General features: G+C 29.5%; 1 protein-coding gene across 1 annotated transcript; it reads right to left on the reverse strand.

Annotated features, from left to right (window-relative positions):
* Positions 1-777: 777 nt before the first annotated feature.
* LOC122536219 (heparan sulfate 2-O-sulfotransferase pipe) lies at positions 778-26614 on the reverse strand. Its single transcript, XM_043668404.1, has 6 exons — positions 26540-26614; positions 6545-6751; positions 6347-6426; positions 4271-4552; positions 2471-2625; positions 778-1241 (listed from the first exon to the last, which is right to left on the reverse strand). The coding sequence occupies exons 2-6, from the start codon at positions 6641-6643 to the stop codon at positions 1051-1053; spliced, it is 807 nt and encodes a 268-aa protein (XP_043524339.1). The 5' UTR covers positions 6644-6751; positions 26540-26614; the 3' UTR covers positions 778-1050.
* Between the last annotated feature and the right edge of the window lie 307 nt (positions 26615-26921).

Raw genomic sequence — 26921 nt, forward strand, 5'->3', positions numbered from 1 at the left:
AAAAAAAAAGAAAAGAAACGAAAAAAAAACAAAAAGCGATCTAAATAGCGCCGTGATGTCGCGCTTTATATATGTATGTGTGTATCTTTACGCAAGAGCCGACGACTTCCCGTTAATATTCTAAATAAATATTCTTTAATGCCTCGTCTCGTGAAACGTGAGTTGCTTTCTCGTTCGAACGATTCGATTCGATTCGGTTTGTCTTAACGTTAACGCAATCATACAGGTGGAGGATCGGCGGAGAGGAAGAGGGGGGGGGGGGAAGGAGGAGGAAACGATCACAAAATAAAGCGAAATAGGCACTCTCGATCTCGAAGCCCATTCAAATTGAAAGCACAACTCGCTGGTGCGGATCACGATCACATATTGAGATATTGCTTCATTCGATTCACGATCTATCACACTGGTCGATTTATAAACGTTTGAAGATTGTTGCTAAATTGTGTTGTCGGAGGGTCACCTACGACCCTCCCTTAAAGGCAATGATTAATAATAATTTCTCGTGTCCGTCCGATGCAATCTCTTCGCGTGCCATTTTGCGATACACAAGTATCTAGATGACAGCGAATACCAACAGTTTCTGGATCATTATTGTCCACTGTTCGAAGTAATTTCGTCACTGACATCACCAAAGTTCCGAGGCCAACGTCCTCGTGGCTTCCTCTTGTCATTTTCGACGTTCTTCATCTCTCTTCGATGGAATTAATCATCGTCTTCTTAACACCTTCAACCATCTTCCGTGTCTTCTTCGTCATTTTTTTTTTTTTTTTTTTTTTCAAATTCAATCAAATTCAATTCAAATCGTTCGACGAATTAATTATCGTTTTTGATGTCAAATGATCTTTCGATCTTTTCTGAGAATCATATGCTCTATGTTCAGAAACATCGTCAAGCTTCTTCCTTCCTGTCACAATGTTTTCCCTTGTCATGAGAAAGATCAACAGATGATCGGAAATTAATCTTCTCGATGCTTCATTTGTCGTCTTCATCGACGTCTCCGGTGAAGAAAATTCGACACTTTCATGGATCGAATGAAGACGTTGAAGATAATTACAAGCTATTGGTTTCGTACGTGTTTTTCGTCAGCTTCAGTGCTCTCAGTTGTTTGTAGAGCCGTTGCTTGCAGAACTGATAGAACTCGATTTCCCTGGTGAAGTTGCCTCGCACCATGTCTTTCACTTCCTCGCTGACCGGTGGCTTGAAGAAGTTTCGATTGATCCTCGTGAACGCGTTCACTTCGTCTGGAACAGAAAATTTTCGTCAGTCTTCGTGTTTTCTTGCTAGCTGCTATAGTTACTAGACTAGACTGTGAATTTTTATGCATTTTATATATATTATATATATTTATTATATTACTATATTACATTTTATTACATATATTATATATATTTATTATATTACTATATTATATTTTATTACATGTATTATATACATTTATTACATTACTATATTATATTTTATTATATATATTATATACATTTATTACATTACTATATTATATTTTATTATATATATTATATATATTTATTATATTACTACATTATATTTTATTATATATATTCTATATATTTATTATATTACTACATATATTTTATTATATATATTATATATATTTATTATATTACTACATATATTTTATTATATATATTATATATATTTATTATATTACTATATTTTATTATATATATTATATATATTTTTATGAGCATAATTAAAGGAATGAAACTTGAATAAAAATTTGTTAAAAATTTTTCATCCATTAAATACTTTACTTTGAAATTTAAATCTATAATACTATGAAATTTAAATCTATAATATTTAAATTTGTTAAATGATCATTTAAATTTATATTGTGATCAGTTAATTTTATTGATTAAATTTATATTGTATAGTATCTATTTCTGCATAGTTTTCATGATTTCAGAATACTAAGATACAGGAGAATTTCCAAAATGATGTTCTCATTACAATACACTATATATTTAACCTCTGTTTTTTTAATTGAGTTCACAAGAATATGAATTTGCATAAAAATCCACAGTCTACAGAATGAAACTTCATTCTACCACTATCATGGTTTATTATAGTGGTCGAACCATTCAGAAACGGCCAATAAAATTGAATAGTGGTATGCAGTTACTGTCTCTTAAATTCATCTTGTACTTTCCCACTTACTTTACATTTTCCTCCTGCAAAGGGGAATAAACTCGTGAATGTAATTTCATTCTTGAAGACCGAGCGGACAGAGAAGTAAAAAGTGATGCCGATCAATTTGCCTTCTGAAAGCTTTTGATTGCAACCAGCTATTCTTCTCAATACGATTGTCCCTCGCAGCGACAGGTGTAAAATATTTCATGCGTGAAGCAGGCATTTTTTCTTTTTTTTTTTTTCTTTTTCTTTCTTTCACAGTAATCGTCGATCGGGCAGAGAGGGTTTTACAGTTATGCAAATAAGAGAACAAAGGAATTACCGTAGTAGACGTCGGTGGCGCCTCGGAAAAATCGGGGTATGTAATTTTCCAATACCGTGAGAGTGGTGTTCACGTCCTCGAGCACGCCGACCACCGCGTAGTGTTTCTCCACTGCCATTTTCGCTCGTTCCAGAGCGCCCACCGTGTTGAACGGACTTTGAACAGACAACAATTGATAAGTATGACAGATGGTTGAGGCGCGGTGTGACGAAAGATAAAGGCGTGGAATTGAACGAACGCGACGTGAACAAGGTGCGAATAATGCATAAATATATATCAATCAACCAAGAAAAGAATCTTTCAAACGACTCGAAAGAGTTTTTAGAATGTTCCTCTTCTGATAATTTTTTAATTGATAATATAATCTATTATGTAGCATAGTACATCATATTATTATTAAATTATATATAGTTTGTAATTTTTTTTTAATCATATAGTATAGTACATACTATATGATTATATTTTTTTTTAATCATATAGTACATAGTATAGTATAGTATAGTAGTTTGTAATTTTTTTTTAAATCATATACTACATATATTAAATTATAGTATAGTACAACATATTAAATTATATATAGTTTGTAATATTTTTTTTTAATCATATGGTACATATATGATTATATATATTTTTTAATCATATAGTACATAGTACAGTATAGTAGTTTGTAATTTTTTTTTAAATCATATAGTATAGTACATCATATTATTATTAAATTATATATAGTTTGTAATTTTTTTTTAATCATATAGTATAGTGCATACTATATGATTATATATTTTTTTTAATCATATAGTACAAAGTACAGTATAGTAGTTTGTAATTTTTAAATCATATAGTATAGTACATCATATTATTATTAAATTATATATAGTTTGTAATTTTTTTTTTAATCATATAGTATAGTACATACTATATGATTATATATTTTTTTTAATTATATAGTACATAGTATAGTAGTTTGTAATTTTTTTTAAAATCATATAGTATAGTACATCATATTATTATTAAATTATATATAGTTTGTAATTTTTTTTTTTAATCACTGAGGTGCTAAAGAATAGAATTGAACGCGTGAACGAGGTATGAATAATGGAAAAAGAATCTCTTTTGAGAGAATTTTCAGAATGTTTTCTTTTCCCCGATAATTTTTTAGCTGATGATATAATTTATAATTTTCTTTTTTAATCATTGATATGTCGAAATACGAATGTGAAAAATGTTGTAAATATTACAAGTTAGTATTAGAAATAAATTACTTGTAATATCAAGTAGATACGACAAGTTCTACTTCTTTAATTGTACACACACAAAAAAAGAAAATGAATTTACACAGACGTTCGCAGCCTAATTTAAATGTCACGCTCGGAGAGATACAAGTTAAAAATTATAATAACAGAGTTAACGAATGTTCATAAAAATCAACTTCTTCTCGATAAATTCCCAAAGAGTCGGAAGAATTGTCGATTAATATTAACTTACAAAATTCGTACAATTCAACTCACAGGAAATTTCCTCAACATTATAACATTTACAGAAATTTGCCATTGGCAATTTGTTGTAACAAATCTGAGAAACTTTTCATTCGTCCGCGCGATACTAATAATTGAATCTTTCTCGCTGGTCACAATTTACCTGGACAAACAATCAACGAGCGCGTACCTCACGCGAAATTACTCACTTCCGAAGAAAATCCATCAACGAAAGCATTTAAACGTAATTCCCTTCCCCCCCGCCGGTCCGGTTCTCTGCGCGTTATGCACAATGGTAATGCTAATGTAACAATTTAAAGGTACCTACGTGCATTTCTCGCTGTGGCCGCAAAAAAATAGCGTCTGCCTGCGATGATCACCGATCCCCTCGTGAATTTCACCCTCGAGGTATCTACATTCACGGTCCGCCTTAAGTACACAGGACTCGAAGTCCTTCTTCAGCCAGTTCGGATCCGGCAGTGGTAGGTCTGGAAATATTTGCTTTCTCTCGACGTAATACCAAGGTGCTCGCACGTAATAGTACCAGGATATCACTCTCTCAACAGGATCCCGGACTATGTTGATGTAAATTGGCTGCGGCAGGTTGAATCTAAACGGAAAAACGTTCCACGTTAGAGCCAATCCCGTGGGAATTTAACTGACGTTACTTCCGTGTATCTGGCTCTCCTCGCCATTCCAGGAAATCCTATTTCCATGCCCGTTTCGAACGTTGGTATTGTAATTGATCGTGGATTCTTGACGGGGAAGGATGGCGGACAATTGGGAAATTTGTTGTAGAATTTCGTTGTTTTAGTTTTGACCATTTTACAGGATGAAGAATTTGATTGTTTCAGTTTGTTCCCTTTTTTTCTTTTTCTCGAATTTTTGAGATAGACGGACAGAGAATTTGTCGTGCAGTTTTATTGTTTTATTACAATTTCTTTTTTTTAGTTTCTGCGACGACGATGGATGAAGACTTTTGTTTATTTCAGCTTATTGTTTTTTTGACTTTTTGTGGAAAGAAGAACAGAGGATTTATTGTAGGGAGGATGATAGATAAAAAATTTGTTGTGAAACGTGATTATTTTATTCCTTCTTGAGCTTTTGGATAAATAGACAGATTATTTACTGTAGAAGTGTTTTTTTTTTTATTCTTTGCGAGAACGATGGATAGAGAATTTGTTGTAGAATTTCGTTGTTTTAATTTTGACCATTTTAGAGGATAAAGAATTTGAAGAAGAATTATTTTAGTTTGTTCTTTTTCTCGAATTTTTGGGATAGACGGACAGAGAATTTGTCGTGGAGTTTTATTGTTTTATTACAATTTCTTTTTTTAGTTTCTGCGACGACGATGGATGAAGAATTTTGTTTATTTCACCTTATTGTTAAGAACAGAGGATTTATTATAGAATTTGATTATTTTATTACAATTTATTCTTCTTCGACATTTTAGGAGGATGATAGATAAAGAATTTGTTGTGAACGTGATTATTTTATTCCTTCTTGAGCTTTTGGATAAATAGACAGATTATTTACTGTAGAATTGTTTTTTTTTTATTCTTTGCGAGAACGATGGATAGAGAATTTGTTGTAGAATTTCGTTGTTTTAATTTTGACCATTTTAGAGGATAAAGAATTTGAAGAGAGTGTTAAAGAATTTGATTATTTTAGTTTGTTCTTTTTCTCGAATTTTTGGGATAGACGGACAGAGAATTTGTCGTGGAGTTTTATTGTTTTATTACAATTTCTTTTTTTAGTTTCTGCGACGACGATGGATAAAGAATTTTGTTTATTTCAGCTTATTGTTTTTTGACTTTTTTTTGAAAAGAAGAACAGAGGATTTATTGCAGAATTTGATTATTTTATTGCAATTTTTTCTTCTTCGACATTTTAGGAGGATGGTAGATGAAGAATTTGTCGTAGAACGTGATTATTTTAGTTTATTCTTTCTTGAGCTTTTGGATAAATAGACAGAGGATTTATTGTAGAATTGTTTTTTTTAAATTTTTCGTAAGAACTATGGATAGAGAATTTGTTGTAGAATTTCGTTGTTTTAGTTTTAGTTGAAGAATTTTGTTTATTTCAGTTTATCGTTTTCAAACTTTTTGTGGGAAGAAGAACAAAGGATTTATTGTAGAATTTGATTATTTTATTGCTTAATTTATTCTTCTCCGACATTTTAGGAGGATGGTAGATAAAGAATTTGTTGTAGAATTCTTTGGTCTCTAATTTGATACAATAAGAACTAATTAAAAAAACTAGCATTTCATTTCGAATTTCCAAGATTTCCAAAATTTATCTGGTCTTCAGATTCTCAAATATGTTAGTACACTATTTGTTAGTGTTTCGATATGTGTAGATGTGAATTATTCATGACTTTATGATACGATTTCAAAGTACTTACTCCGTGAAATTCGTGAAACACACGTGTTTTATGTAGACAGATGGTTCTGAATAGCTGCTGACCATCCTGGCAAGTTGAAGCTAGAAATGAATTGTTAATCAGCAACGCGAAACAATACAATTTTCATTCCACATTCTCACAGTGGTCGTTAGAAATAACAATAATAATGATAATAATTCAGAAATAATATTTCAATACCTGCTCAATAGGGGCAAGACGAATTGTTTCGACTCTTTGCACGCGATCTCTGTTGAAGGAAAAGCCATTTCTCATGGACAGCCTCCTCAAGAGTTCCATGAAGGTTTGAGAGCCCACTTTTGGTACACGGTTGAAGAATAAGACGCTTCGGTCCGCTCTTCTCGTGTTGTTGAGCGCCTCGACGTCCAATACTTCAGTTTCTTTGTACTGAAACCAGGTGAAACGTCTTAACATTTCTTTCATTCTGCCGTTCTTCCTTTTTAATTTTCATATTTGCGCAACTCGCGTTCCCTGCCCCGCGTAATTAAATTTCGATCGCAATGAAATAACTTTCAATCGTTTTCAAATTCCAAAGATATTCTGAATTTTTGCTTCAACGTAATATTTAAAATTAGAAACAATTTATTTAATAATTATGAATTTTTAATATATAATAAATTTAATGTATAATATATAATAATACATAATCATATGTATAATATATATAATATATATGATAATATGTTATATATAATTTTAATATATAAAAATATATTATAAATTTGTTTAAAATTATGAATTTTATAATAAATATAATAAAAATTATAAAATATATAATATTAGAAGCAGTCATCAAATATAATACTATTTAAAATTAGAAACAATTTATTTAATAATTATGAATTTTTAATATATAATAAATTTAATACCAATTATATATACAATATATACAATATATATAATATATGATAATATATAATTTTAATATATAATAATATATAATAAATTTATTTAAAATTATGAATTTTATAATATATAATAAAAATTATAAAATATATAATATTAGAAACAGTCATCGAATATGATACTATTTAAAATTAGAAACAATTTACTTAATAATTATGAATTTTTAATATATAATTATATATATAATATATTATATTATATATAATTTTAATGTATAATAACATATAATAAATTTATTTAAAATTATGAATTTTATAAAATATAATAAAAATATATAATATTAGAAGCAGTCACCGAATATAATACGATTCAAACTTCAATAAATTATAGATAAAATGTTTTTAAATGTACCAAACGAGGTAAAAATTAAACCTAAGAACGAAAATTAATTAATATCTTAATTCAAACTCTAATATTTCGATCGTAGCCAATCTGTTATGTCAAAAACGGAACAAACGAAATCGCAATTACATTTTCTGTACTAAGAAACTATTTATCATCGCATCCGGGTGATGAAAACGCAATCTTCTTCGAATTCATATCAATTAAGTTGCAGCCTTGTTTATAGCGCGAAAGTAGCAACGATAAAAGAGCTGTCACGACGTTAATCATTGGTTTTTCTCTTTCATTTGGGATTTTCATTTTCTACCGGCGGAGAGTCATCCCGTTCCCTTTCGTTGAATAACCATTTCTAATATCGGCAAGTCATTCTAGGGTACACGGTGAACGCGGTGCAATTGCAAATGGAGGCGCGAGTAACGAATACCTTGTTTCACCATGACTTCCGGGTAGTTTTAGCGGTCGGTACAAACGACCGAAAGAAGATATTAGATAATTGAACGTTTGATGAATAGCCGATCTTTCCGCAACTTTGGCAATTCACGCTTAAAAACGTGACATTTCGTAAGAAATGACAAGGAAAAAAACTGAAAATAATTTTAAACTGTTTCTGTGAAAATAGTAATAATAGTAAATATAACATCTAATAATAGAAAATAGCAATAATAGTAATTATAATGTATAATGATAGAAAATAGAAATAATAGTAATTATAATATATAATAATAGAAAATAGAAATAATAGTAAATATAACATATAATAATAGAAAATAGTAATTATAATATGTAATAATAGTAAATATAATATATAATAATAGAAAATAGAAATAATAGTAAATATAACATATAATAATAGAAAATAGTAAATATGTCATAATAGAAAATAATAATAATAGTAAATATAATATATAATAATAGTAATGATAGAAAATAGTAATGATAGTAAATATAATATATGATAATAGAAAATAGTAGTAATAGTAAATAATTTTTATTTCTTTCAGCTTGCAGCGATGATCCAATTTTTTTTTTTCTGATCCCACTTTCGAAATTTATAAATGTCTAATTTTTACAATTTCGAGGGTGCAAGCTTAAAAATAAAATAATAAAAAGGTAAATAAAATAGTAATAATAACAAAATAATTATAAACTAACAAAAATAAGCTGCAAATTATTTTTAAACGCTATTCTGCGAATATAATAAACAGTAATTCAACACTATTTTTTAGATAGGTGGTGATTTAATTTTTAAATATTTTTAATCACTACTTTAATTCCTACTGAAACGAACTAAACGTAGTTTAAAGTTCAAGTAAGGATAAACTGGAAAATCAGCCATTTTCCATTTCCAACGTTTCATTTTTCTCACAATTTTCTCGCATTCCTCGCGCATAGTTTTAATTTTATTTCAACGCGAACCCTCAACGGAAGACGTCAATTTCGCGTTTACACTTTTCTCCGTTCAATTTCTACAGTTTGTTATTATTAGAACGACTGTTTTTCTAGGCATTTATCCCTTCGATCGTCTTCGTTTTCTTCTTCCATCACGCTCGGGCTCGGCGAGTTTCACTCGATCAGATCGAGCCTCGATCAGCGAAACGTTGAGCCGTTGCTTCCGCAAACTTGTCGATGATATAGAATTCAGCCTTGTGGAAACTGCTCGATTAGCCTTCGACTCAGCTTGTTGCCTTCGAAATCTCGAATCCTTTAAGAAGGGTACTTTCTTCTCCTACGATAATTGCGTGTTATCGTTCGCCTGTTGGCTATTCCGTTTGATTTCTCTCCACCGGAGGTACCCTTCGAGCTTGTTGTTCAAGTTAACCGGTACAAATTGAGTAAATCAAACGAACGTTAATAGGGTCTTAATACCGATCGTATTCGCGATCATCTTGTGAATTTTCAGATGCAATTTATTTAACTGTGATGGATTATTTCGATAGTTGGGAAAGGGAAATGGTTGTTAAATCAATCGCAAGTAACGTAAGTCGAGACCACATCGAACAATATTAAAATTTTGTTCGATATTGAAATATTCACTCGTACAAATATTGAAATTCGATACTAGATGCAATACTTTGAATGTTCAATATCGTTATAAATATCGGAGTTCAATGCAATAAAATTCTATCCTAGAATAAATTACATTCTTTCATTTCTTTTGAACACGTTGTTTCGTATTTTTACCACCTTTCCGAATAGTTTTAAAATATTATATATACATTATATATAATATATAATGTATTATATATATTATATATGTAATACTATATATATAATATATTATATAAAATATATAAAAATTTAATATTTTTTATAATAAAGGTAAGTAATTAAAATATATAATTATATATATAATATTATACATAATATAAATTATATATAATGTATATACATTATATATAATATATATAATATTATATATATAATATATATACTATATATAATATATTATATAAAATATATAAAAATTTAATATTTTTTATAATAAAGGCAAGTAATTAAAATATATAATTATATATATAATATATAATATATATATTATACTATATATATAATATATTATATAAAATATATAAAAATTTATTTTTTATAATAAAGGTAAGTAATTAAAATATATAATTATATATATATAGTCACATTCTTGCTTCTTTTTCTCTTATATTTGTTATTCATCTCATCCTCCATTTTTTTAACAAGTTTCTTTTGTCATCAGTACACGTATTCGAACGCCTCAATTTATTACTTTAGCAGCATTATTCTTTTCAATTGCTATTTCTCAGCTCTCTTCCCTTTATCTTTGCCTCGTCGTTCTTTCCCCAAGAAGTACAATAATATTTTTTGCCCTTCTTCATCTCGAAAAGAGAAAAAGAAAACAGCAGACAAACCAGCACGCTCGACAATTACGTAGGCGCACAGGATACCTTGTCGCACGGTGTGTGTACAAAACGCAACAGAATCACGCTTGTCTTCCTTTTCCTGTCTCCTCGGCGGCTTGGCATTACGCCGTGAACACGTTACATTATTACATTATTACCACATGCGTTTGCACGCTTCCTCCGCGATTACGGATTCCTCGGTTGTACTCTCCCTCGCTTCTTTCTTCCTCGTGAATTTACGAACCGCCCTTCCGGCTGTTGGCCACGGCATTAAACGATCGCCAAGGCAATTTGTTTCGCTGTTATCTGCATAATGGCGAAACATTACGAGGAATATCACGCACTCAACCTTTATTACCCATTTTCCAATAAGCGTACGCTTGATCGCGACCTTAACCTGAACCTCTTAGCCACGCACGTGGAGAATTTTTTGTCCGAAAATTGTATTATTGTAATATATCCTCAGTCTTAAGTATATTTAAAGGGATATTCTGGTAATTCGGCTTGAAAAAAATCGATTTTTTGGGTTTTTTTTTTCTAAGGAAACCAGGATACATTTTGGTATGCAGTTTTCGCGCACAGATTTATTCATAATTAGAGAGTATTTACAATTTTTTTTTTTCAACGAAATTAATGAAAGTTGTGGAAATTATTATACAGTCTTGGGTAAAGCATGTTTTTGAAAACGGGTTCGAATGGCTGACGTGATTTCGGTTCACCTGGTTATTTGAAACTAAGAAACCAAAATGCGTCTTAATTGGTATAAATATGGCTATCGCATGAACCACGGAAACCGCGAAATTTCGAAAATTTTAAAAATGGCAGCATTTTGAAGTTAAAAATATCGATTTTCCTTGTGCTTTTCGTCTTTTGGGTGATAAAAAAAAAAAAAATAGAAAAAACTATCAGATTTTGAAATTCATCCAATAAAAATAAATAATAATATTATAAAATAATAATAATATAAAAATAAATAATAATATTATAAAATAATAATAATTTAATAATAATGTTATAAAATAAAATATTTTTTGAAGAACATTTGAAGGTTTTATTACCCGTTGTACCTAAGTATTCATCACTTACAATCAATCGGGCAGTAAAAAAAATAAAATACTGTAAAATAATAATAATATAAAAATAAATAATAATATTATAAAATAAAATATTTTTTGAAGAAAAACACATTTGAAGGTTGTGTTACCCGTTGTACAAAAATATTCATACTCACGTTGCGAGCAATACATCGTTTCCTTTAAACACCTGTAACTTTGCTAATTTTACAAGCCGGATTACCAGAATATTCCTTTAAGTAAAACAGAATAGGCAAAATAAATAATAAATTTATTACTTCTCAATAATTTCTATCCAGTGATGTACCGACGAGTTCAAAGAGAAAGCGACGGAAATTATTGTGTACGATTTGGTCACTCGTTGTGGTCCGCAATCAGTTGTCAGCGCAAGTGGTTAAATCTAAACTTCGGTTTTTACCCACTTCTTTTTTTTCCTCGTCTTCTTTGTTTCTCTTTCGGGGTATGAGAGCAGAAGATGGTTGATCCGTGGATATTCAGCCACCTGATATTGTTGGTTCGGTGTTCATTGACTCGATTTATGCCCGCTGGTGTGTTCCTTTTTATCGCCGCGCTACGTGTTTGCTTTTCTTTAGCTTCCGCTTGGTAATTGTTCGGGCTTCTGTTTGGTTTGAACGCCCGGTGCGATGTGTTATTTATTTTTTAAACTTGTTCTCAGGCACAAGTAACAAACGATACGTGGAACGTTAAATGTAAAAAGTGAGAAGGTCGATTCCAAAGTTATTTGGAAGAACGAGAGGGAAATTTCTTGAATATTGAATATTTTTGAAATTAAAGTTGTATAAGTATCGTGATGAACTATGATGAACTATATGAACTATAATTTTTGTTTCTAATTATAATGTAATCAGCAGTTAAAATACTTGATATAAAGTTCGAACTCTGCAAACTATATGAACTATGAATTTTTGGTCTTGAGTTTAACTGCAACGTAATCTGCAATTAAAATACCTAATTTCTAATTTTAAAATTACGTATCAAATTAAATTTTAATCCACTTAAAATTACCACGTCGTAGAACATTGGACATAGAAGATATTTAAGAGTGGAAATTTTTATCAAAAAAGGAAAGTCTTTCCTTGATTTTAACATTGTTAGCATGAATATTTCCCACGGAAGCAGCCGGTCGAATTTAAAATACTACGCTACAGAATATTTTCCTAACCATCTTCAGAGAATTATTACGGTAACAAGGAATTTCACACATCTCGATTCGCTGCTAACACGTATACCGGCAACAGAACCGAGAGATTCCCGCTTGAAAACGTTGTTTTTCCATTCACAGTCTACTTCTTAAATAGATTTCGCTTTGGTGAACATCTCTCTGCATTTCACACTAATGCAGTTATCCGACTGAATCTTTCAAGCGTACATCACGTACTACATATATGTATATATATACATACATATTTACATTTTCTTCACTTCTTTTTCATATTACTACATAGTTACATGCTACTTTACTAAATAAATTTATTTATTTTTATTATTCTGTTAAAATTTGAAAATTGAAAAGCAAGACGTTTGAGTAATACTTGAGTTAGAATAACATACGTTAAAGAAAAATTCCCCGTTATAATTTGCATCGCTTTGTAACTCAGCAAATTTGTAATCTAACTGCCTTGTATTGTTAACGCTGGGATTCCCGACGAAAAAGTATAATATTTGTAACCAAAGAAATTAAAGTGCTACAAGAGAAACTTAATAATGCAATAAAGAATACAAGCTTCTATTAATATATTTTGTTAAAAATCATTCGAGTATTTAAAGTGATACACTGTATAAATATATAAAAGTACAGTGTTATAAATATATAAAATTTCCATAAAAATTAAAATTATTAAAATAAAAAATATAAAATTATTAAAGTATAAAAATATAAAATTATTATAAATATATAAAATTTCCATAAAAGTTAAAATTATTAAAATATAAAAATATAAAATTATTAAAGTATAAAAATATAAAATTATTAAAGTATAAAAATATAAAAATTAAAATATAAAAATATAAAAATTAAAATTATTAAAATATAAAAATATAAAAATTAAAATTATTAAAATATAAAAATATAAAAATATAAAGATTAAAATTATTAAAATATAAAAATATAAAGATTAAAATTATTAAAATATAAAAATATGAAGATTAAAATTATTAAAATATAAAAATACAAAAATTAAAATTATTAAAATATAAAAATATAAAATTATTTACATGAAAATACAAGAAATTATAAATTAATCATTTTGACCACTTTGGTATTTTTATTTGGTGTTGATATAATTAGCGCATCGTACCTTACTAATAATTTGCATCTTATTCATTAGACAGGTTGTACAATCAGTAAACGTTAAAAAACGCTGCACCGCGGATGGAATGGTTAATTTTCCCTATGAATATTCCAACTTCGCGTCGCAATTGGAAATTCATCGAAATCGAGCAACGTGATGAACGCGCGTGCCGGTCTCGGCGTTTCCGACAGTTATACCATAAATTCAGAGTAACGTTCACGGTCGACGTGTTTAACCGATTAATGGCCAGACCGAAAGGCAGCAATCCATTTCGCGGTTTCACGCACCGTGACCACCATAATACCCTCGTGTGTTATTTTTTCGCTACTCGCAAGTCCATTCTTACGCTTCTTTCATCGTTTACTCGACGGTTCTACATAATCGTAATTATTGGAATTGGCATCTGCAAACAGGCCGTTCGTGTCCATTAAAGAAAAATTGGATTATTATCATTCGGTATTAAATAAAAAGTGACGAAGCGAGGAAGTTCTTTGCATTATATAAAAGTAATTTCTTTTTTATCACTTCTGTCTTGATTTTCATCTTCTCATTCTTTCATTGTGAAAATTCTATTTCTGACAGTTCTCGCGATTTACGTTATCATTTATTTTTCTTACATTTTTCTTACACTGTTATTTGTAAAATAATAAAAATAATCGCCAGAAAAGCCAGAAGAATGAAGAGAGTTATCTTCAACTGTAATGCGCGTTTTTAATAATTCCAAATTCAAAAAGATTTCAACTCGTGAATTCAATCTTTTAACAACGCAACGCTAACAATTACCTTCGTGAAGTAACGTAAAAAATAAATTGCACTATATAAATTACATAATTTCTAAGAATCTCCACTGTTTACGGTGATATTCCCGGGAATATAAAACTTCATCTGCATTTTCAATTCTGCAATTCTTTCGCGAACAATCGATAACAAAAAGAATTTTTTCTTTCTTCATAGCGAGCTAGATTTCATTCTCTTGGTTGAATCTAATCTCTCTTGGTGCTGTTCTCGTAACTGCGACCATCGACACACAACAGTTGACCAGTTGAAATTCAATTAACAGTGGCCAGTCGCACATCGACGCTCGACAGAATTCATTGGCTAAGTTGGCTCAAACAAACGATTGTTCCAGTTTCTTGGTTCGAGGGACACAATGCGGGTCTACGGTCGGGTCAGATGGAGCCGTTTTACCGTTTCTCAGGTGCGCGTGTTACGTATGTAACGGGTGGACCCCGGCAACAAGATCGGCCGCTAACGGATAACGACACGAATCGCTTGGTTTTCACTGTTTTTTCCATCGACCACCATCGCGACTTCTCTTCTTCCTCGTTTTGTCGCCTGCATCCTGCTGCGTGGCCGCAGCCTGGGTCTGGTTCTCATCTCGCTGTTAGACGATGACGTTCGCTACGTTGGACAGCGATGGAACTCGTCGTCGGTTTCGTGCCATTATTTCTATCTCATTTCTTCGCCCGTCTCTCTCCATCGTCCTCTTCTTTCTCTTCTCCTCGTATATTTGTTTCACAGCCTTTTCTTCCCTTCTCTTTTTTTCTTGTCATCGAAACTCACGACATTAAGTTCATTTGAGCAGTAACTTTTAAGTGGTTTTTAAGTGAGTATTTCTTATAGTTTGTAAGTATTTCTTTCTCGGGGGGATAAAATGTAAAAAGTTTTTGAGGAGAGAGAGAGAGAGAGAGAGAGAGAGAGAGAGAGAGAACTGAATGATTGATTATTCTCTATTTCACGTATATTTTAAAATAGTATATATTTAGTATATAGTATAAAGTATATTTAGTATACAGTATACAGTATATAATATATTTAGTATACAGTATACAGTATATAGTATATTTAGTATACAGTATACAGTATATAATATATTTAGTATACAGTATACAGTATATAGTATATTTAGTAAACAGTATACAGTATATAATATATTTAGTATACAGTATACAGTATATAGTATATTTAGTACACAGTATATAGTATATTTAGTATACAATATACAGTATATAGTATATTAGTATAGAGTATATAGTTAGTATACAGTATATAGAATATAGTATATTTAGTATACAGTATATAGTATATAGTATATTTAGTATACAGTATACAGTATATAGTATATTTAGTATACAGTATACAGTATCTAGTATATTTAGCATACAGTATACAGCATATATATTTATACAGTATATAGTATATGTATGCTAAATATAGTATATTTAGCATACAGTATATAGTATATTTAGTATATAATATATAGTATATATTTTAAAATATTTTAAATAGTATATATTAGTAATATTTTAAAGTATTATCGATTGCGAGTCTCAAGGAAGATCAATTATTGTCTTGAACTCTAAAATTTTTGTCTACCATATACGAACGTTCAATGACTTACATTTACTTACATTTCTTCAAGTAGTGTGTTTTAATTTTTCAAGAATTTCCATATATATATGAATCAAGTTTTTAATAAATTTTTATATTACATTCATACGTGAGTTTTAATTTTTCAAGAATTACGTACGAATCATACGTACGAATTAAAAATTGCAGAAACAGAGCAAGTTAAAAATTTTCGAAACGAATTTTCTAAAAGTTCGCTCTACAGCTGCTACGTTGTACGAACGTGGATTCTCCAATTATTCAATTACACTTGAACAATTAATTCAGATCGCACTATGCGTGCTGTCTCGTCAGAAATATTTTCGAATGTTCGAAGAAAATTAAGTTCCTCCAGCAATTCATGCCAGGAAGCTTCCACAACCGTCGGAGTAATTAGCAAATTATCCAAAATCATTCGTACGTTGGTGGTTATTCCACTAGAGCAGCGAGATCGTAAAGGTAACGGATATGCATTTTACAAGCTAGTTCTTTCATTTATAACCGCTGAAATACAGTTCATTAGGCAACTGTTTCTTACGCTGCACGCTTTTCAGACATGTAGGTTCCTTGAAGAGTGAACGAACTTTTTGTTAGTTAGGCGTGTCACGAACTTCATAAAATTGAATGTGAATATACGCGTTTAGGAATGCGCGGAAGAGGTCTGGTCGGTAAAATTTACGTTTGGAAACTTTTATAACGATAAAATATTTTAGAAACTGCCGTATAATGAATTAATAATAAGAGTGATAATTCTGTTGAATTGTGATTGAAACAGATTACGAAATTAAAGGATTTCTAATATTAATTTCTCTTTATAATGTTTAAAGGGAATTTTATAATGAGAAGAAATAGAACTCAAATAATATTTCTTATATTCTATCATAATAATTATTCTTTATAATAATTAATATATATATATTAATACATATATTAATATACATTATAATAATAAATTATTATAATATATATTATATTATAATAATTTACAATAATAACATCATTTATATTATATTATATATATTAATTATTATTATATATATATATATATATATATATATACATTATATTATAATAATTTACAATAGTAACATTATTTTCAATATAATATATATTTATATTATAATATTATATCAATATATTATATAATAATTTACAATAATAACATCATTTTATCTGTAACTTTATATTTCAATTTTATTTTCGATTAAAGAGAAATTTCGCAGGTATTATCAGTATTACCGATGTTCTATAGATAGTGAGAAGAGCAAGAACATCACCGGTTTCTAGAATTCGATTAGGTTCAAAAATATTCTGTTTATCCTAATGTGATTGAAGAAAAAGTTCGTAGATACCTATTGCATTATATTTGATCAAATATCGCGAGTCACGATTAAATACGGATAATTGAATCCGTGCACGAGAACGCCGACGATCAGATATTCCGTGGAATTCAAGATCGAGAGATTCCATCGATCGAAGCCACAAAATTTATACACCGAAACAGTTCCATTGTGTTTCAAAGCTATTTTTATATCATACAATTCCAACAATTACATGAATTTCTGAATGTTAACAAAAATCGGAGTGTGTGGGATTCTTTTTTTTTTTTTTTTTGAAATTAACAAACGTGGAAAATTTTATTCATTTACGAGAAAGAAGAATTATAACTGATTGCAATCTTTTTTAAATAATTATACGTAGTATAATATTGCATAGTACAATTATTTTTTTTTATCATTGTGATGAAATGAAAGACGAAGATAAAGCAGCCTTGAAAAATAGAGTTATTGTAAATGTAACAGAAGAATTATTATACATTTGTTTAATGACGTATTTTCACAGTCTTTTGATATAGAATTATTAATTTCTTCAAGCGTAATTTCAATCTCCCTGCCCAAGAAATATTACTTGAAGTATTTAAAAAATTATACAATTATTACTTTAGATCTTGATATTATTTAATATTAAATTTATTCAATATCATTTTCGATTGAAACATTCGTTTTCCATTTATTCTTCAATCTCTCCCCAAAAGATATTACTTCAAGTAGTTAAAAAATTATACAATTATTACTTCAAAGCTTGATATTATTTTATTTTATATTAAATTTAGAAAATTCATTTCCATATATTCTTTAATCTTCCCCCAAAAGATATTACTTGGAGTATTTAAAAAACTATACTTAATTATTACTTCAGATCTTGATATTACTTAATATTAAATTTATTTAATGTTATTTTCGATTAAAAGGTTCACTTCCATACACATTATTCACCAACATCAAGTATTCTCAGTGAATCTAAAGAAAACCATTCTCCTGTAAAAGGAGAAATTAAAAATTCAAGTCAACCTCATCGATCCTCGAAAGTCATCGTTGCGAGGAAAGTCAATTCTTCCAATCTCAACGACGTTAACAGTCGATGTTCCTCACCCGGATGTGAACAAGATACTATCGTAATCTATGCGAGCGTGTGAATCATTTGCAAGGTACATTAGGTGAACATCTTCTCCAAATTTCAAGTCAATCGGTCAACTAAAGCGTGAGATATCCTGTCAGCCAGTTTAAAAAATATAGATTTGAGAGAAACACATCCAAAGTTCTTGTTACCTGTTATATAAAATATTCATACTTACAATCAATCGGGCAGTACAAAAAATAAAATATTATAAAATAATAATAATATAAAAATAAATAATAATATTATAAAATAAAATATTTTTTGAAGAAAAACATATTTGAATGTTTTGTTACCCGTTGTACAAAAGTATTCATACTTACAATCAATCGGGCAGTACAAAAAATAAAACATTATGAAATAATAATAATATAAAAGTAAATATTAATATTATAAAATAATAATATAAAAATAAATATTACTATTATAAAATAATAATAATATAAAAATAAATAATAATATTATAAAATAAGAATAATATAAAAATAAATAATAATATTATAAAATACTAATAATATAAAAATAAATAAATATATTATAAAATAAGAATAATATAAAAATAAATAATAATATTATAAAATAAGAATAATATAAAAATAAATAATAATATTATAAAATAATAATAATATAAAAATAAACAATAATATTATAAAATAAGAATAATATAAAAATAAACAATAATATTATAAAATAAGAATAATATAAAAATAAATAAATATATTATACAATAAGAATAATATAAAAATAAATAATAATATTATAAAATAAGAATAATATAAAAATAAATAATAATATTATCAAATAAAATATTTTTTCAAGAAAAACACATTTGAAGGTTTTGTTACCCGTTGTAGAAAAATATTCATACTCACGTTGCCAGCAGTTACACTCTTTCCTTTAAACATCTATAACTTTGCTAATTTTACGAATTCAAACAAATCCTTTTAGATAGACATTTTCGAAAGCATATGCTTTGAGAAAATGTGAAAGAAAAAAATTGATTCTTTTAAGCCGGATTAACCAGAACACTCCCTTAATAGGATTAAAGAATTTTCCGCGTGATCTCTCGTTAACCTGAGCTCTCTCTCGATCCAGAGATTTTTCTGACGTTGTGCACGCGATTATCGCGCGCTCCGATAGAGAATAACGATCGAAAGGGGGAGGAGGGAATGTCCGGTCACGGTGCAATCGCGATCGAGGTGTCTTCCGGTATCGGTTTCTTTTCGATCGACTCTTGTCGTGCATACACGGTGTGAATAAAGTTGCAGTGATAATTCATTATACTATAATCTCAGAGAAGAAATTGAAACTTCAAATTTATTGTTTTCTTTTCGACGAAATTTTTCTTGCACAATTTTCACCAACTGGATTCTCCGAGAGTAGAAAGAGGCTTGAAAGAGCTGCGACGAGAAATTTATTCCACCGTCTTTTAATTTTATACCGTCTCTGCGCGCAAGATGTTCCGTCGCGCGAGTATCGTCGTGTAACTTTCTCAAAACCAAAGTTTCACGGAAGTTCTTCCCCACGTTTCCTCGCGGAGGAAATTTTCCCACGCGAGGGGTGAAATTAATTATTACGAGTCGTAAATCGCAAGTTGCCGGTAATGAACAGCAATTCGAAAATTAAATTGCGAATATTTGTACTCTTGGATCTCTAAATTCCCTCACAAAAGTTTCACAATGATAACAAAGTTCTCAAGTTAAAAGTCTCAGTGTCTCGATATGAAATACTCTCGAATGAAATTGAAAGATGGCGAGAGTCACGTTTGCAACGTGAGAGATTACGAGACAACTGTTCGTTCGAGACATGAAAATTATCATGAAAATTACGTTCATCCATTAACGAGAAACCTGCAAAAAAAGGACCAAGATCCAGCGAGAAAAGGCCAAAAGAAAAATAACACCATTCCGTGCCTTCTACGTACGTATACACGTACTTACGTATGTAAAAATATTCCTTGCTCGACTTCTACCGCAATTTCGTCCCTACGTCCATCCAGTTCTCGCAGCTCGCGGAACGAACGATCTTGATACGAAATACGCGCGCGTTTGGAAACCCCGTTCCCAAGGAAATCCAGGCCATTGCTGTTAGACAGCGCGCTGCCAACGCGGGATAAACTTCCCGTGAAGAGCTTCAGCCATCTGTCTACTCGGCTGATCGGTCAACGTACTCTCTTCTCGACAATACTTGCTGTTTATTCGATAGACCGCTGCCGCGGTACACACGTACCAGATAGAATCTGATCTTAACGACGCCGCGGCCGCCGATTCCCCGTCTCTCGTTCCGTTCCGAGAAACTGTTTCACAGATACGTGAATAACGTTTCCAACTGTTCGAATGAAACGTTAGCCGGAGAGACGTTCGCTGCCGATAGGTACTCCTCTTTTCGTTGCCGATAGGAAATCGTTCTCTCGACGCGTCTTCTCACTCTGCGGAGATCCATCCAGCGCGAACGTGCACTTAACTCGCTGTTAAGTTTGCGTTTTGTTGCAGTGGATCGAGGAATATAGTGGATTTAATATTTATTGTAGTTTTATCAAGCTCGCGATACTCAGTTTTGGTATTGTCAAGATTGGTATTGTTTAGTATTGTTTAGTATTATTAAGATGGGTATTGTTTAGTATTGTTAAGTTTAGCTTAGTATTATTAAGATTGGTATTGTTTAATATTGTCAAGTTTAGCTTAGTATTATTAAGATTGGTATTGTTTAGTATTGTTAAGTTTAGCTTAGTATTATTAAGATTGGTATTACTTAGTATTGTTAAGTTTAGTTCAGTATTATTAAGATGGGTATTGTTTAGTATTGTTAAGTTTAGCTTAGTATTATTAAGATTGGTATTACTTAATATTGTTAAGTTTAGTTCAGTATTATTAAGATGGGTATTGTTTAATATTGTCAAGTTTAGTTTAGTATTATTAAGATTGGTATTGTTTAGTATTGTTAAGTTTAGCTTAGTATTATTAAGATTGGTATTATTTAGTATTGTTAAGATTAGTTCAGTATTATTAAGATGGGTATTGTTTAGTATTGTCAAGTTTAGTTTAGTATTATTAAAATTGGTATTGTTTAGTATTGTTAAGTTTAATTTAGTATTATTAAGTTTAGTTATTATTAAGTTTAATTTAGTATTATTAAGTTCAGTTTAGTATTATTAAGATTGGTATTGTTTAGTACTGTCAAGTTTAATTTAGTATTAGAAAAATTAAAATTGGTATTGTTTAATATTGTCAAGTTTAGCTTAGTATTATTAAGATTGGTATTGTTTAGTATTGTTAAGTTTAGCTTAGTATTATTAAAATTTGTATTATTTAGTATTGTTAAGTTTAGCTTAGCATTATTAAGATTGGTATTGTTTAGTATTGTTAAGTTTAGCTTAGTATTATTAAGATTGGTATTGTTTAGTATTGTTAAGTTTAGTTCAGTATTATTAAGATTGGTATCGTTTAAAATTGTTAAATTTAGTTTAGTATCATTAAGATTGGCATCGTTTAATATTGTTAGTTTAGTTTAGTATTGCTAGGAATTTTAAGATGTTTTTTATATTATAGATTTTTTTTTATATATAACTTGGTATCATTGGATATTCGAAGCAGTAAGAATTTAAGTTTCACGTTGTTCGATTCTGGAATTTTTTTATGCAATTTAATTTTATTGCTAATCCCTGTCAGAAAATACAATCAAATGTTTCAAATTCTTGTAACATAATCATCCATGATATCTTGAAAGTAGTTTTTTAGGTTTCATTAAGATTGTGGTATTTATTTTAGTTTTATTAATTTCGTGGTAGACACTATTAAGATCTAGAGAGGATTAAAAGTTTAGGCTGTCATAATAGAATTTCCACATGGTTATACGTCATGGCCAATAACAACAACAACAATAACAACAACAACAACAACAATAAAAATAATAATAATATATATTATAGTTAGTATTAGAGTTATAAAATAATTTTTAAACTTCGCTATATACATTCTATTAAGATTTAATTTTATCTTTCATTAAAATCAAAAAAGAACTGAAAGTTGATACTTGATATTATCGATGTCATAATAGAATTTCTGCAGTTGACCGAACATCGTTCTACCTTATAATCCAATTGATTGAACATCGTCTACCTTATAAATTAAAGAGGCTGTCAATCTGACAGCGAACAAATTTGTTTCCTCTGTGTTCTGACATATCTCTGACCTCTTAACTGAATTACGATTATTACCGATAACGGAATAATCCACGTAGTAATCTATTTTCTATTGTTCTTGCGCACGTCGTAACGCACGTAACGCTACGCCTCGTAACCCCGTGTCGTGTACTTCTTTATTTGATTAATTGATTTCTGCAGCAGCTGTTCCGATAAACATCGGAGTACTTCATAGTACACACAGTGTGCACGTATGATATATCTCGGTTTATCTCAGTCGGACATTCGATTCGCATCGAAAAGCCATTTCATTCTTTGGCTAGCTCACTTCCATTTTCCACTATTATCATTTTGTATCGCGAGTGTTTTGTTTTTCGGAATTTTGGTAATTTTAGAATCTCATAGCTTCGGAACTTTGGAATTTTGTAATTTCAGAGTTCTAGAGATCTCGAATTTTAGAAATTATTCTGAAATTTTATATTTATGTACATTCGATGCATTCGCAAAATATTTAATAACAATATAAAAAAAATGTAAAAATAATATAATAATCTATTATACTTAATGATATAAAAATAATATAATCGAATTTTGCAATTTCGGAATTTTAGAATTTGCCTTATAGTTCTATATACACAAAAGTATTTTAAGTGTCGAAAAATATTCTCTCGTGATACGAGTTCGCAGTACTTTGTCTGATAGTGTACGTCCATTTTTACTTATAATATATATCCTACGGCGTATACGACTGTGCACGTACGGTTCGTACTACTTAAAAATTACGTGCTACGTACTAATTCAAAATTACGTTTCAGCTCTCTCATTACCAATTTTTTCTGACCATCGTTGTCATCAATACAATAGAACAACAAACAAATTTATTACATAATTAATCAACCACCATTTAATAACTTTATATATACAACTATAATATATAATATTCCCTATATATAATGAAATATTCCCATTTGAAAAAAAGAACTCTTCACCTTCTGACAATTTCTGATACACTTGTAAAACCATACTTTCCTCAATTAACAACGTCAAATATTTATTACTATTGCAACAACTGTTTCCCTGACAGCAAAGGGATAACGAGCCCATTGAAATAAATTAATCCGGCGAGAGCGAATAAAAACGTACGAGTAAGTAGATAATTAGAAGCATAATTGTCAGCAAGCGGAGGAAGCACGGCGTGCATTAAGCCGCAATTAGTATGCTTCTCGACAACACTGTCCTCGTTCCAGTATCACTTGCCTCATTATGCAGCGGTCCGTTAATTAAAATCCAACTCTGCGAATCTTTTTTTTCTTTTTTCTTCAAGCGGTTCTTCAATTTCCTTCCGTTTGCAAAGCGAGCTTGCTTCCTCCTTTACATAGTTTCCCCTCCCCCTCACCGCCTCCCTTCCTCCCGCTGTGAAAACGATTCTTTTCCACGGTCGACGAGGTACACGCACGCGTTCAGCTTCTTGCACGACACACATCGGGTGGTAATTGATTGCGTTGCGTTTTTTTTTATAAATCCAGGTTAATGACAACTCGATGCCACGATATCGAAATTGGCGCGAGTTTTATTTTCAAACGTCACCGGTGGCTTGATTTTAGAAAATTTAGAGAGTTCTTCGTGGAAGAAAGTTTCAAGGAGCAGAATTTTCAATTTTGAATCGCAGGTGAATGTAGTATTAAAGTCAAATTAGAAGTTAAGTCAAGGACGGTTGAAGTTTTTGGAGTTAAATCGGATTGCTTCATTCGTTAGGGTTGAATTTACCTTTCGCAGTTGCTGAATTCTTTTCTTTTTTAAAGCAGAGTGATAATTTCTTCGATAATTTCTACAATTAGATTGCGTAGTTTTAATTCAATCGTTGAAAACAAATTTGATTAAAATGGAATAATTTAAGACTGAATTTCTTTGTTTAATTAAGTAAGGAGATTTTCACGAATAATATTCTACAAGTATGTCAAGCTTTTCTGAATCGAGGGTTATAAAAATCAAGGGGTTAATACATTCAGACAATAGACGTATATATTTATAATTCATAATTTATTACTTATAACTTATAATTTATCAGTTATAAATTATAATTTATAATTTATAATTTATAATTTAATTTAATTTTTTAATTTATATATTTATAATTTATAATTTATAATTTATAATATTTACATAATTTATAATTTATAATTAATAATTTATAATATTTACATAATTTATAATTTATAATTAATAATTTATATTAATTTAATTTAATTTTTTAATATTTAATTTAATTTTTTAATTTATATATTTATAATTAATAATTCATCACTTAATTTTTTAATTTACATATTTATAATTTATAATTAATAATTTATAATATTTATAATTTATAATTAATAATTTGTAATATTTATAATTTATAATTAATAATTTGTAATATTTATAATTTATAATTAATAATTTATAATATTTACAATTTGTGATTAATAATTTACAATATTTACAATTTATACATTTATAATTTATAATCAGGTAAATTCGTGACAGAAATCTTTGTCAAAATTCTGCTATCCTCCGCTATGTTCGAGAAATAAGTGGCGTATCGCAAATCTGTTAATCATTCTTCTACCAAAACACTCAAAACATTCGTCTACATATCATCACTATCGCAAAAGTTGTTTATTTCCGTCACTTTCACTATCCCTGTCCCAACCATCAAGGACGATCTCGTAATTTTCTCGGTAATCCATTTTCACTCTTAGATACATGAAGAGAAATCGTGCGTAAAGTATGCGTAACATCTCGAAACGAAGTACGAAGAATTATGCGTGCTTAATACGTTTCGAGATAGTCTACATTAAGTTGACGAGCTCTAAGAAACTTTTACCCCCCCCCCCCGCCCTCCACCCTTTATTTCTCATACACGTAGAGATGATCTTTAGGATAATTTACATGTGGCTAGGTTGTTCGTGTTGTTTGTTCTGCGTGTGGCTGTACGACAAGTAGAAAGTAAAGAATCGTTTTTAACACAGCTAACAGGCCGGATGTGTTCCTTGTACGATGGAATGAATTATCGATGGTCTTTAAAAGCGTTGAAATCTTCGTGAAAGCACATACAGATCGTAAGTGTGCTAATGAGGAGCATTGTTTTTCTGGATTTAAATTGCCTCGAATAATTATCTCGAGAGGAGAATACGTTGTTCTTGTAAAGAAATTTGCAAGACTGTACTCTTCGTTATATGTAATTCAAACGATGACAGATCAATCACACGTGCTAATTTATTTTAAGATCATTTCACTTTGAAATAAAAGTCAACTCTTATATTTTGTAAGAAATAATAAATAGTAATAAATAATAATAAATAATTAAATAATATTTTGTAAGAAATAACAAATAGTAATAAATAATAATAAATAATAATTATAATCAGTGATAAATAATAATAAATAATAATTATAATCAGTAATAAATAATAATAAATAATAATTATAATCACAGTAAATTAACAGTAATCTTATCTCAAAATCGAAGTCAATTTTTTAAATAATTTCACGAGCAAAATAATTATAAATAATTATATTATTATTATAAATGATTGTAATAATAAATAAACTATAATAATGAAAAAAAAAAAAGAAATCGAATGTAACACCGAAAAACTGAAAGTTACTAGCCAAGAATTAGAAAGAAAATACGAAAACTGTACCTTTATTGCGAAGATACGATGTCTGTTTGGATAATGGACGATTCCACTTGGACTAGAGTCAGTTTGCACTCCTTCTGAAACAAGAGACAGAGGTTATGTCAGTATCTCGTAAATATTCCTCGTCGTGAGAACGAGAGCTAAGTGACTATATTTTTCTGACTCAGAAATCTTGGCGATAGTTGGCGAGCCTTGTTTAAACGAGAACAAAGTGCGAGCCTCTCTCGAGAGATTATTTTTAGCTGGACGTAATCGCGATGATTTAAAGGGGAATCACTACGATTTCGAGATTTGCATATTTATGTTATTCGCGTAGGATCGTTGGTACATAATATTTATCGAGTTTCCGTTATTCGTTAGCATTTACAATGTGCTGATGTTTGAA

The sequence above is a fragment of the Frieseomelitta varia genome, unplaced genomic scaffold (assembly GCF_011392965.1).
Source record: "Frieseomelitta varia isolate USP_RPSP 00005682 unplaced genomic scaffold, Fvar_1.2 scaffold_816, whole genome shotgun sequence".
Lineage (NCBI taxonomy): Eukaryota > Metazoa > Arthropoda > Insecta > Hymenoptera > Apidae > Frieseomelitta > Frieseomelitta varia.